Raw genomic sequence first — 13,962 nt, 5'->3', positions numbered from 1 at the left:
TTCCATGCGTTTAAAGAATTCCTGGCAGACTCGATCAAACCGAGCCTCAAAGTGCTCTCTCCAGGTCTGGATCTCAGGGCTTGGTGTTGGCTGCAGGGGTTGCTGCTTAGCGGCCATCTTTGGCCTGATCTGAGGTCCCCACTCCGGCGGGTCAGCCATTTCGAGTAGGTATGTAAGATTCCCCAGTGGGGACCGGGATGACCCCCACCGGTCCAGAGGGGGGGGTGGATGCGGGGTGTCAGGAGAGCTGCTGCTTATAGCGGTCCCCATGGTGTGAGATCGGCCGCCTCCCCCTACCACTAGGCCGCTTTCTTTGCTAGGCCGCATTTGTGGAGTGTGGTTTTTCTCGGTAAAAGATTATAATTCAGGTGTCCACTCTCCCCTACTCGGTTCAGACAGTAGTTATAGTTGAGCAAGACTGCTATAGTCGAGATTTTGGCCAATATTAGCCAATATTAGGTTGATTTGAGTCAGAGCTCTCTGCATGTGCGTCTGGCTAGCTCGGCTGTCGGGCCCCGCCCCCCCCTGATATTATTTTTAAACCTTTGTCCCTCTAATTTAAGACTATGTCCTCTTGTTGTGGTAGTTTTTCTTCTTTTAAATATAGTCTCCTCCTTTACTGTGTTGATTCCCTTTATGTATTTAAATGTTTCTATCATATCCCCCCTGTCTCGTCTTTCCTCCAAGCTATACATGTTAAGATCCTTTAACCTTTCCTGGTAAGTTTTATCCTGCAATCCATGAACCAGTTTAGTAGCCCTTCTTTGAACTCTCTCTAAGGTATTAATATCCTTCTGAAGATAGGGTCTCCAGTACATGCTTGTGTTCCTGACCCTATAGTGATCCTTTAACCCCTTCCCGCCGAGTGACGGACTTGGTCCGTCATGGCGAGGGAACCGTTAAAGAATTACGGACCAGGTCCGTCATGCTGTAAAGTTAACCCCAGACTGCCGCGATTGCGGGGTTAACGCTCCTCCGGTCTGCCTCAGTATTAGAAGCAGACCGGAAGCACCCGATCGCTCTTCCCCTGCAGCAGTGATGTGCTGCAGGGACTCTCGATCCGCCTTTCTGCACTTCCGGGTTCAGTGTGAAGTGCAGGGAGACGGATCAGTGCTGATCTTCTCCCTGTTAAAAAAAAAATTTAAATAAAGTTAAATTACAATCCCACCCCCCTTTACCCAGTTTAAATAAAAATTAACCCCATCCCTGCCAATTGATCACTGTAGTCAGTGATCAATTGGCAGGGTATACATTTTACTGTGATCTGATTTTTATTATTTTTTATTTTTTTAACTGAATGGCTGCGTCTCAAATGTCCCCCTTCAACATCCACATATACCACTACACTTTTATATAATTTTTTTTTTCTCAGTAATGCACTTTTGAAGGGGCGCTGGCTAGGTGTTTATACTGTCAGCTGTCTGTCATGACTAAAGAGATCTTCTAAAAATTTAATTGGCTTAGTATATGTTTCCTCATTCTTATGTTCATCTTTATCCTCCTCATCCAAGTCATTTATGAGGGATTCCTTAAGATTCATCAACTGCAGATGTCCCGGGAACTTTGTCTCCTATAACTTGTAGTTCATTCTTCTCAACTTTTTTTTTTTAATTCTTTATTTTATTTGTGCAAGGAAATTCACAGGTAGCACACCTTGCCACAATAGTAGGTATATAAAAGACCTTAGTGGAGTGTGAGCTGTTATGCAGTAGAAACTACAGTCGTTCCTCAATTTGAACGTGGGGGGCCTATCTGGCACACTGTGTGAGACCCCAATCTGCGGTGAGTATACACGAGTCAAGCAGGGTTTAGAGTAGGGGAAAAAGAAAAACAAGGGAAGTGAAGCTACCAGAAACAATATAAAAGTGGAGCTGCTACTGCTCGTCGTTAAGTTCAACCGATGCCCCTGGGGGGTAATGCATAGCGTTCCAGTGTTGTGCCCATCTGCCCTCTGGCTTGAGGGCTTGTCCTGGGGTGCTCGGGGCCTGATCTGCCCATCGGGGCCCGATGGATCCTCCTCGCTGTTGTAAGAATACTGTGTGAATAGGCTTGCTGGTTCCTCAGGCTTCTTTTGTTTGTCGGTTGGCTGAACTGGGGTTTTGCTTGTTTGCGTGGGGTAGCAGTCATCTCTCTGCGCTGATGCGCGCATTTGCTTGCGGGTGCGTAGTGTCCTTTTTGGCGCCTTTTATGGGTCTGCTTCTTCAGGCTATTTGTGTCTCTCGGATGAGAGCAGGAGGGCAGTGCCACAGGTGTGTACCCGTCTGGGATCTGTGAGTGCTTGCCTTCCTCTCAGCTTGAGCCTCCTCCAGAAAGCTGCGAATATAGCCTCCAGCCTTGCTTGGATGTCAAGCCCCTGGGCTGCGTCGTCATGCTTGATGGTGGTCTCTGCCATTTTGTGGTTGGTTGGCTCCGCCTGGGGGTGTTCAAGATTGTAGTTGTTGGTGGCGGCGCCGTCCATCTTTGTAGACCTTAAGCATTGCGCCGGTGAGTCCTGCAGGGTAGGCTGTTTGTTTGGTGCCATTGTGTGCCCCTCGATATCACTTCGCGGTTTGTGACCCATTTGCGGCTTTTAAGGGCTGTGGGCGGCTTATAGTCAGCAAAATGCAACACACTCCTGCGTTCGCTCAGTTCAGCGGCCAGGCCCTGCTCCCCTTCTCAACTCTTTTGAAGCACCGCCTGCTTCATAGTTTTCCAGCATCCCTTGTGGGCCCATAATCTGTATGCTGAGAGTAGGATAACCAGGCAAGTGCATAGAATAATAGAGGAACATCCCCAAACAAGGGAGGAGGCGTGGCAACAAGTTTATTGTACCATGGACAAAAAGCATATTCTATCTTTATCACAGGGTGTTTGTTGTGGTTTTTTTTTTCTTGTTCTCCATACAGTAAGAAAAATTATGTGCTACTTTTTCTTAGGGAGAGGGTGATCTTTACCAATGGGTGGCGCTAAAGGATATTTACATTTCAGTTAACTAACATAATTTATCCACAATTGATCATGTACAGGGCTGCCTCCATGTGGCCGTGGGGTTTTTCTTTTTTGCTATCCTTTGCCATTCTTTACCCTTTTCCATTTCTTACCAGTTGAATGTGTTTTAGCTGAAGACTCTTTGCTCCCTGTGAGATAATAATACTGAAACACAAGCACTTAAACCATTCTGTATGCCCGTTGAAAACTTTTTTTTTTTTTTTTTTTTAAATTCTTTATTTTTGGTATGCAGGTAGTTACAACATTTCCTGTGTCGCCACAACAGCGTTAACAGGCTCAATTCTCATAGTCATATGATAACAGTATTGTGGCAAGTTGGGCATGCATACATTTTTTAAGTGAAAGAGGTTGAACAGTAGCTTTATACTTAGTCATGGCAGAGTAGTCAGCACATTTAAATTTTTAGACATAACAGGTTTGGTACATGTTGGTAAAACTAAAAAAAAAAATAGAAAACATAGAAAAAGACAAAAATGAGAAAACTATAACTAAACATATCGAGATGTCCTATCTGTCTTACAAAATATGCAGCCCAGGCAGGATAGGCTTAACCCAGAGCGGGCATAAGGTTCGGGGTCGCTTGCGGCTAGCTGAGTCCTAGGATGGTGTGTTAGGACATGCGCCCAAATCGTACATAGGTAGCTAATTGACCGGGTACTTAAATTATATATATCTCCCATTCAACTGGTTACAGGCAAGAAAATTAAACTTAAACTTGAGAGGGCTGTAAGCGTAAAGAATAATGATAATAATAATATCTATATTGCAGGAGTGTGCACCAGTGGCAGATTCAGGGCCCGAGTGTTGGGTGGGGAATGTGGGAAGGCTGCGGGATACCCCGTTCTATGCGTGTAGGACAGCCGTGTATGGTGAAGTTTAGACGGGGAGTCGCTGTGTCTGGTTATGTGCGGGTTTCCGCTGTCTGAACGGCCCGGGCTTTCCCGATGGCGGGAAGGGTCACGTGTGGTTACTGAGATGCCGTCCCTAGAGAGCGGGAACCTCCATACTTAATATGTCCCCCGATTGCGCTCTGCCAGTAGGCATCATCCCTAACTATATACAGATCTTGCTTTACCACATTAGCAATATTGACATATTTAGCGGTATTAACGTATTGACAACATCATCACATTAGTAGTATAATCCCACTAGCAAAATAAACTCTGTAGTAATATAATCACACTAGCAACACACTCATATCAGCGGGATGATCCCATTCGCAGTATAAACCTAGTAGCAGTGTGACAGAATGAAGGAAAAGTGAAAGAAACCATGGTAAGGGTATTAGTGTCCGGTTAGGCTTGGGTTTCCCCTACTAAGGCACTCAGGTGGTGGCTGCAGTCAGTGTAGTGTGTGTTGGTCCTCCGGGAACAAAGGGTTCTGTGGCAGCCGGATTCCACCTATGCGGTTTGAAGGTCGCGTGGCGTCGTCGCAAGGCATCCTCCGGAAAACCCAAGGTGGAAAGGTGAGCCTCCGCTTCTTGCAGATCGGCTATAAGGTATGTGGAGTCTCCCTGCAGCACTTGGAGCTTGTGGGGTGAGCGCCATCTGTAGATGATGTTGCGCTCGCGGAGCAGGGTGGTGAAGGGCCGCAGGTTTGAGCGCCAGGCCATAGTCCCCCTGGACAAGTCCGAATAAAAAGAGAGAGTCATGTCTTCAAAATTGAGCGGGGTAGTGTGTCTGACGGCGGCCATAATCGCTTCCTTGTCCTGTCGCTTCTGGAACTTGATTATTAAGTCCCTGGTCGCTGTAGCTGGGGCCGTTGGGGGCTTTGGGATTCTAAATACGCCGTCGAGGCCTACTCCCTTGGCTTGCTTTGGTGGTAGTAGTTTACTCACCAGGCGCCTCAGGAGGTGAGGAAGTTCGGAGTCTGGTACAGATTCCGCGATGCCCCTGATCTTCAAGTTCTGGGCTCTTCGTGTATCCTCCATTGCTGCTAGGGCTTGGTCAGCTTTTAAGTGTTGCTGTTGCAGCCTTTGCATCTCCTGCTGTAGGGAGGCTATTTGTCTGGTGTGCGATTGGGAGTTTTGCTCCACGGCCTCCACGCGGCCCGTAAGGCCCTTTATGTCTCGTCGCATGTCTGCCACATCCTCCTGAATGTTCCGGCGGAGCTCCGCCAACAGCTCCCGCATTTCGACTTTCGTGACCGGGGCTGTGTCTGGCTGCACGGTAGGCTTCGTACTGGGTTTCTTGGGTGGCCCTACTGCGGGCGTACAGAGCTCTTCTGGCTCAGAAAGCATATCGTCTGAATCCTCAAAGTCGTTGATGTAGGCAGCCATGTCGGGTTCTGCTGCGCTATGCGCTCGCCGCCATAGGTCTCCTATGCTAGTGCCCTGCCTGGGCAGATCTTGCTTGGGCTTTTTGGTTTTTCTACCCATTAGTGCTTCGTGTGGGGGCAGCTGGATTACTTTGGGGGGTGATTTTCCCAAGTTTTTAGGTCGTTTAGGCCGATATCGCCAGGAGCTCCCTGCAGATGCGACCAGTCTGTTCGGCAGTTGGCTCCGCCCATCCCGTTGAAAACTTTTAATGAAAAAAGTTTACGAAGAAGAATCGGGTACAAGGAATGGGTAACTAAAAGGGGGATAAAACAAGCAAAACCAAACCCACATGACAGTGTCGCTTTTACTTAGTGATGGTGTGTAGGTGACCACGCAGGATTGTGTTTATATGCTTGGGGAAGACGTTGAACTCCTCTATTTATGTTTTCGCTTTTGAGATCAAGGTATTTGCTGTCTGCAGAACATTTTATCACCATAGATGATTTGTTGAACCTTCTCTGTGTCAAAATAAAATCTTCTGTTACAAAGCAACCAGTCTAAGACTGTCCAGCCTCAACTTTATTACCCGTAGCTTGTGCCTTGCCTTTAGCTTTCAGCATTCTAGGTGTCTGAAGCTCTTACAATCAAAAAGCTATGAAGTAAAATGCTAGTGACTTAGCCAATGATCAATGTGTGTATGGGTTTGTGGTGTGTGGGTTTTTTTTTCTTTTGGTTTGTAAAGGAATCTCGTTTTAACCAAATACAAAAGGGTATATTTAATTTTTATTGGGATAACATATGGGATTCTTTTTAAAGCCACAAAAGTTATAAAAACTGTTAAAATACGGATCTTGAAAAGAAAATATTATTATGCCAAAAGCAAGGGTATTTTGAAAAACTGATAACCATATATAAGGAAACTAGTTTTAATTAATCTGAATGTATCTGTTATGATACATTAAAGGGACTCTCCAGTGCCAGGAAAATATATCCGTTTTCCTGGCACTGCAGGACCCTTCAGTGACTTGCCTGAATCCAGCGCCGATGTCCCTTGATGTCTCCGGCTGGGGAGACCTAATGTGCATGCGCAGCAATGCACGCGCATTAGACCTCCCATAGTCAAGCATTGAATAATTCCGACGACACTGGAGGTCCTCATGCATAGCGTGAGGACGCCCAGCGTTGTTTAAAACACTTTTCGTGTTATTAGAACATGGATGTCCCTCTAGTGGCTGTCTGATAGACAGCCACTAGAGGAGGACTTAACCCAGCAAGGTAATTATTGCAGTTTATAAAAAACTGCAATAATTACACTTGCAGGGTTAAGGGTAGTGGGACCTAATGGGCAGAAGTAGTCTGGGCGCTTGGAGTGTCCCTTTAAAGGAACGCTATTGGTACTACAGCTTTATGTAGTGGTTCTGGTGTCTATAGCCTGTCCCTGCAGTCTTAGCACTGTAAATACTGCCTTTTCAAAGAAAAGGAATTTGTTTTACATTGCTGCCTAGTAACACTGCTAGTGGCAGTTACTCATACGGCCACTATGGGTGCTTTCTAAAACAGTACTTCACAGTGTGCAGGACTTTGGCTCAGTGCATGGAGATGTTGAACGCTCACCATAGAGATGCATTGATTCAATTAGAAGATTTTGATTGGTGCACTGGGTCTCTTTGCCGCACATGCTCAAGAGCCTCCCACTGGTTTTGGATGTGGGACTAGCTGCAGAGAGCGACGAGGAAGAAAGGGATACATACATAAATCAAAATTATCACCTTCTGCTGAAGTGCCGGAAACCTAAACACCGAACAGGTGACTATAGCATTGAGAATAAATGTTTGCATTCTTCACTCTATAGTGTTCCTTTTAATGCAATGGTCCGCCAGGGCCTCTTCACTTAAGGTAATATGTTGTAGCAGTATTAACGTATGCAAGGACAGCAGTAGGGTTTGTAAGTATTTTTTTCTTTATCACGGTGCTCTTGATAGGAACATTGAGTAGCTTCTGTCCATGAGTGGTTTGCAGTAATCATGTGTGACTTGATAAAGTCCATATTCGTAGTGATTGTAAAGCTAATCTCATGTCTGATTTGCTTTTATCTGTTTCAGTGTCCATTTACAGTATCTGGTTTTATGACAAGAACGACTGCAAGCGCATTGCCAAACTGATGACCGAGTAAGTACAGGGGTAAATATTGTAGTTTCTTGTTTTAGACCATATACTTATCAATAGGTAGAACGTTTACTAGAGAAATTGGTATAAAACAAAATACAGGACTACCCCCTCTCCCTTCTTTGATGACAGCACTGTTTTTTTCCCTTGTTGACCATGTATTTATTGTGATAACTTTATATATAAAATCTCTCCTTGATTGCCTCATGTTCCTCTTTGGCTCTGTCTTAAACTTCTGGTGGCTTCAGCTGCTAGGGTCCCCTGGCGCTAGAGTGACATGTACAAGAGACTAAAACTTGTTTCTGGAGATGCCACATCCTGCAAAAAGATTCCTGCTTACATCAGCAGTTGCAGTTTGAGTGCCAGCATTCGACCGTCATAAACTGTGTGACTGCATTTCTTAGATTTGCTGGGCAGAGCAATGGTAACCTCACTTAGATCTGAGAAACATAGGTTCATATCCCAGTCAATCCACTGTGCCTGTAAGTGTCATTGAACAAAACACATAATATAAATAGCCGCCTACCTAAAAATCCTCATAGATTGCAATCTTGCATAAGCAGGGCCTTCTTCACCTCTCAAAATCAATTATTTTAAAGCATTGTACAATGTTGGCGCTATATAAATGTCTTCCCATTGCCAATATTCCACTCTTACATCCAACAATGTTGGTACTTTGTCTCATTCTGATTGTGTTTATAATTTCAGTAACATTGCAACTATATTATTTTCATAATGAAATTAGATTCTCTGGTAAGTACAGTGTCTATGGAGCAGTTCTACTATTGCAGACATTTTGTTCCCCGCAAATATCCACAATTCTGCTGCCCCCTTTCTTGAAAGCAAAGAATGCATTTATTACATTTATTATTGAACTTAATGTGTATATTAAGACACGCATGTCTCTTTAAGAGACTAAAGTCTTTCAAATAATTTCATTCCCTTAACCTTGTCAAACTGATGTTTGCATAACCATATATTTAAAAAAAAAATAAAAAAAAGTTACATGTTGGTTAGAAGGTAGCAAAAGAACTAATTGATCTACCTTAATTCTAGTATCCGTCTTAAAACGGTTATAACGGTTTTTTTTTTTTTTTTTTTTAAATTCTTTATTTTATTTGTGCTTAGAATAACAACAGACGTGCAAGGCCACAACAGCCGTTGCAGGTATAGTATCAGCATTTCAAATTGTGGCAGAGTAGACAGCACATTTTTTTTTTTATATGAGGTTAGAGAATGACAAGTTATAAAACATATGCAGTGAGTAATAGACACGCAGAGAAATAAGTCTAACTAGCTATGAGACTTCAGTAGATTACAATAAGTATGCTATTGCATGTAGTTAGCTAGCTCTGAGACTTCAGTGGTTAATCTTCAGTTGTGATAGTAATGTTACATGTTTAATAGGCTAGAACAGTGCTTAGACTAGTCTGTGGGCATCTCAGTTTAAAAGCCAGACTTAAGAGTAAGACATGTAGGCGATTAGGCAGGTAGGTATGTTATAAGTATAGTAATAAATGACAGGCTACTTAGAAGCACGTCTTATGCATGCCGGAGTGCAGAATGCAAGTGTAAAACAATTACAAGCAGTGAGTGTTACTCAGAGTCCTCTACTGATGAAAAGTCTCTGCTCATGGGGTGCCACGTGTAGCCGGTGCCGTTTGGAGCCTTTGGCGTGTAGATCTCTTTCAGCCATAGGTTTGGTGTACCAGGGTACCCGGTCTGCTTCCAGTCGCTGGATGCTGTTCTCTAGGCTGGTACTCTGCTGGGATTTTACAGCATATGACGATCTCCTCGGCGGCAGGGGTGTAAATGGTTGCTTGACTGCTGTTTCACCACGTGTCAGTAAGCCCCGCGGAGTGGTGATAATTGCGGGCAGCCAGCGAATCGGGGAGTCGGCTTGTACTTTGCACAGAGGAGGGAGAAGGCCTCCGAGACTCCAGCCATAGCGGTGGTGAGTATCGTGTTTAGATTCGAGGCTGTATGCAGGTGGTCTCTGTGCCATCGCCCATGGCCTCCGCCATCTTGATTACAGTGCTGGGGTTGCGGGACTTGGCGGCCCAGCTACAATGCCTCAGGTGCGTCTTGGTGTTCAGGTCCAGAGGGTGAGGACCGGGATCACCCCCCCGGTCCAAAAAGGGGGGGGGTTTGGGGCCAGTTCCCCGCAGGGCTGACTCTTGGCTGAGCGCTGATCGGCAGGCAGCGGGGCAGCGGCCGTCTACCCCGCTCTCCTCCTGAGTAGGCCTGAAAGTGCCAATGAGGAACCCTCCTCCTGGGGACTGAAACCCGTGTGGCCAGCCTCTCCCTGGATCCAGGGCTCTCTGCCCGCTGAGGGCCACCAGTGCTGGACGGTTTTCTGCCCAAAATTGCATTGTTTTAATGCCTATTTAGGCCTAGTTTGCAGGAGCTGGTGTCGAGTGCGACCGTCCAGCTCGGCGGTCCGGCCCCGCCCCCCATAACAGTTTTAAAGAGGATGTTTATTAGGAGTTTCTTAACTTCCTTGATGTTAATCATATGTCCCAGAAATTAGAAGTCATTCATTCAGTCCACTTATTCTCTTATTGAGGGACACAGCAAAGGCATTTGATAGGGTGGATTTGGTAGTTTTTCATAGGACACTGCAGACAGCAGTCACGGTCCCAAGGTGCCTTGGATATAGATGGAAGGTTTAAAATTAATTTTGTGCTCACTGACCCCTTCCCCATTGGCACAGGCAGAGAATGTTTCCTTCCTTCCACTGCTATTTGTGTCCACCTTTTTGAAACAAATTCATTCTCACTGGAATGTTAAGGGTCTTGAAGTGGTGAAACACGCCATAAGTTAACCGCATAAACATTGGTTAATTGTGTTCCTTGTTGATGAATGAATAGTGATGTATCTGGCAGCCTCACTTGCAATGATGATGGAAAATCACAGTAGGATTCATTTCTGCAGCAGATGTCAGTAACGTATTCGTTTTAAAAAGCAGGATTCTACAAATCTCCTAAAACGCTAAAAAAAACTGTGAAAATATTGGCTGATCACCAAACAAAAGTACTTGCCGCAGGTGGGAGAACTCCCGCTGAACCCGCTCATGCCCTTTCGATTTGGGTTGCACACTGCGCCATCCCGCAAGACCCGGCAGAAACTATATTCAATATACACATAGCGTCACTGACTCACCCACCTCATATCACGCTGCACAGCCCCCGCACCGGGCAGTAAGATAGCAACAGTCTAAGAATGGCTGCTGACCTCTGGTATAACACCAGCAGGAATCTGTTCAGCACACGTCTGCGGACCACCAGAACTTCGCACAACACCCCACACACCAAGACATGATACGCACACGATACTTACCGGGTGCACCTCTTTCTTGTTTTCTCTCATTTTTGCCTCTCTTTGTGTCATTAATGTTGACTGACCTGCTACTAGCCATGTACTTTTTATAAAATGAGTGATGACCTTGCATGGAAATGTTAGGCTCTCTGCTGACCAATATTTTAACTCTCTGACATGATATACTCCATTGAGACTAAGAGCATAATATACATTGATGACAAACTCAGAGTACAACCAATCACATACGTATATGAGCCATGTTTACCTCGCTGATATGTTGTCTGACCTAACTTTTCTGTACTTGGTACTGTATGATGTTCCAACCACTCATAAAAAAGAATAAATTGAAAAAGAAAAGAAAAAAATCACAGTAGGTGGTCTTCTCTCTAACTCACAAATGTTTGTTAAATAATAAATCTAACATGCTCTTAAGAGGTTATGTTTTTTTGGAACGATTCCTGGAGTACCTGGAAATAAGGCCTATTAATACAATGTCGATTATACAAAACTGGTTTCCAACACCTACACCCTGTTCCAAATTATTATGCAAATTCTATTTAACCCCTTAAGGACAGAGCTTCAGAAGCTTGTCTTTCACTTAATGACAACGGCATTTTTTGCATTTTTTGCTATTTGCGTTCAACTGCAATTTGCTTTTTACTTATTCATTGCACCGACACATATTATATACCGTTTTTTAAAGGACAGAAAGGGCTTTAATTTGATGTAACACATATATATATAAATGCTTATTTATTATTACAAAAATACAGAAATATGCAAAAAAAATGAATTTTTGTGTGTTTTTTTTACAGTTTTTGCAATAATAATGTGTACATAATTAGTGCAGGTTAAAGGGACACTATAGTCACCTGAACAACTTCAGCTTAATGAGGTTGTTTAGGTGAGTGCTACAGCTACCCGGAGCCTTTTTCTTGTAAGCACTGTATTTTCTGAGAAAATGCAGTGTTTACATTGGAAGCTTGGAACACCTCTTGTTGCAGTCAATCAGACGGCCACCAGAGGGACTTCCGAGTTCAGAGGCCCTAAAAAGGCCTCTCGTCCGATGCATTCTGGGTGAATGCATCAGACGGGCTATCAGCACACAAAGCACTGTGAACGCGCTTTGTGTGCTGACAGCCTGTCAGCACTGCTGTGGGCGTGGCTTCAGCTGACAGCTGAAGCCCGAACCCACAGGGATGCTGTCTGGCCACAATAGTGGTTGAAGGGAGTGGGGGGACGGACCTACTCTCCTCCCCCCCCCCCCCCCCCCGGCCCCCACCCCTGAGCGGTGAGTGGGGGCCCTAAAAATAAGGGTGGCACATACTGCCCCCCCGGCCCCCACCCCTGTGCGGCGGGTGGGGGCACTAAAATTATCAATAAGGGGGGACCTATTGTCCCCCCCGGCCCCCACCCCTGTGCGGTGGGTGGGGGCCTTAAAATAAAAAATAAGGGGGGGACATACTGCCCCCCCCCGGCCCCCACCCCTGTGCGGCGGGTGGGGGCCCTAAAATTCACAATAAGGGGGGGGACCTACTGCCCCCCCCCCCGGCCCCCACCCCTGAGCGGTGGGTGGGGGCCCTAAAATTCACAATAGGGGGGGGACCTACTGTCCCCCCCCCGGCCCCCACCCCTGTGCGGCGGGTGGGGGCCCTAAAATTCACAATAAGGGGGGGGGAACCTACTGCCCCCCCCCGGCCCCCACCCCTGAGCGGTGGGTGGGGGCCCTAAAATTATCAATAGGGGGGGACCTATTGTCCCCCCCCGGCCCCCACCCCTGAGCGGTGGGTGGGGGCCCTAAATACAAAGGGGGTGGGGACCCTAGTTAACCCTCTCCCCCCCCCCCCCCCCCAAAAAAAAAAAAACAACTTACCATTCGATGTTTTCTTTCTTCTAAAATCTTCTTTCTTCAGCCCCAAAAAAGGCCAAATAAAAATCCATAATAACCGACGCAATAAAAAAAAAAAAAAAAAAAAAACCCGAGCGCAAAAAAAATAATCCATCTTCACCCATGGAGGGCTCCGCGCAGACTGAGCTCCGCAGGGCGGGGGAAGGCTTATAAAGCCTTGCCCCGCCCTGCAATTAGGCTAAGAACACTCTGATTGGTGGGTTTAAGCCAATCAGAGTGCTCTTTGTCATTTTACAAGCGTGGGAAAGTTCTTTGGAATTTTCCCACGCTTGTAAAATGACACAGAGCAATGTGATTGGATGGCTTGAAATCCATCCAATCACAGTGCTCTTTGTCATTTTACAAGCGTGGGAAAGTTCTTTGGAATTTTCCCACGCTTGTAAAATGACACAGAGCACTGTGATTGGATGGATTTCAAGCCATCCAATCACATTGCTCTGTGTCATTTTACAAGCGTGGGAAAATTCCAAAGAACTTTCCCACGCTTGTAAAATGACAAAGAGCACTCTGATTGGCTTAAACCCACCAATCAGAGTGTTCTTAGCCTAATTGCAGGGCGGGGCAAGGCTTTATAAGCCTTCCCCCGCCCTGCGGAGCTCAGTCTGCGCGGAGCCCTCCATGGGTGAAGATGGATTATTTTTTTTTGCGCTCGGTTTTTTTTTTTTTTTTTTTAATTGCGTCGGTTATTATGGATTTTTATTTGGCCTTTTTTGGGGCTGAAGAAAGAAGATTTTAGAAGAAAGAAAACATCGAATGGTAAGTTGATTTTATCTCATTTTTTTTACAGGTTTTTAGTTAATGGTCCCCCCTCATTATTTTTAGGGTGAGGGGGGTAGGTAGGGAGATATTTTTTTTTTTTTGGGGGGGAGGGTTAACTAGGGTCCCCCCCCCCTTATTGATAATTTTAGGGCCCCCACCCGCCGCTCAGGGGTGGGGGCCGGGGGGGGGGACAGTAGGTCCCCCCCCCTTATTGATAATTTTAGGGCCCCCACCCGCCGCTCAGGGGTGGGGGCCGGGGGGGGGGACAGTAGGTCCCCCCCCCTTATTGATAATTTTAGGGCCCCCACCCGCCGCACAGGGGTGGGGGCCGGGGGGGGGACAGTAGGTCCCCCCCTTATTGATCATTTTAGGGCCCCCACCCGCCGCACAGGGGTGGGGGCCGGGGGGGGGACAGTAGGTCCCCCCCTTATTGATCATTTTAGGGCCCCCACCCGCCGCTCAGGGGTGGGGGCCGGGGGGGGGGGGACAGTAGGTCCCCCCCCTTATTGATCATTTTAGGGCCCCCACCCGCCGCACAGGGGTGGGGGCCGGGGGGGGACAG

At 46.3% G+C, this 13,962-nt stretch overlaps 1 protein-coding gene across 1 annotated transcript in view; it reads left to right on the top strand.

Moving 5' to 3' along the window:
* Nucleotides 1-13,962, top strand: part of DCP1A (decapping mRNA 1A) — a 108,809-nt gene that overhangs the window by 51,305 nt on the left and 43,542 nt on the right. Inside the window, exon 4 of the mRNA XM_063427567.1 lies at nucleotides 7,348-7,414. Coding sequence (XP_063283637.1) covers nucleotides 7,348-7,414 — 67 coding nt within the window. The remainder of the gene's footprint in view (nucleotides 1-7,347; nucleotides 7,415-13,962) is intronic.

The sequence above is a fragment of the Pelobates fuscus genome, chromosome 7, assembly GCF_036172605.1.
Source record: "Pelobates fuscus isolate aPelFus1 chromosome 7, aPelFus1.pri, whole genome shotgun sequence".
Classification (NCBI taxonomy): Eukaryota; Metazoa; Chordata; class Amphibia; order Anura; family Pelobatidae; genus Pelobates; species Pelobates fuscus.
The sequence above is the reverse complement of the archived record's forward strand: the minus strand, read 5'-3'. Positions and strand labels throughout refer to the sequence as shown.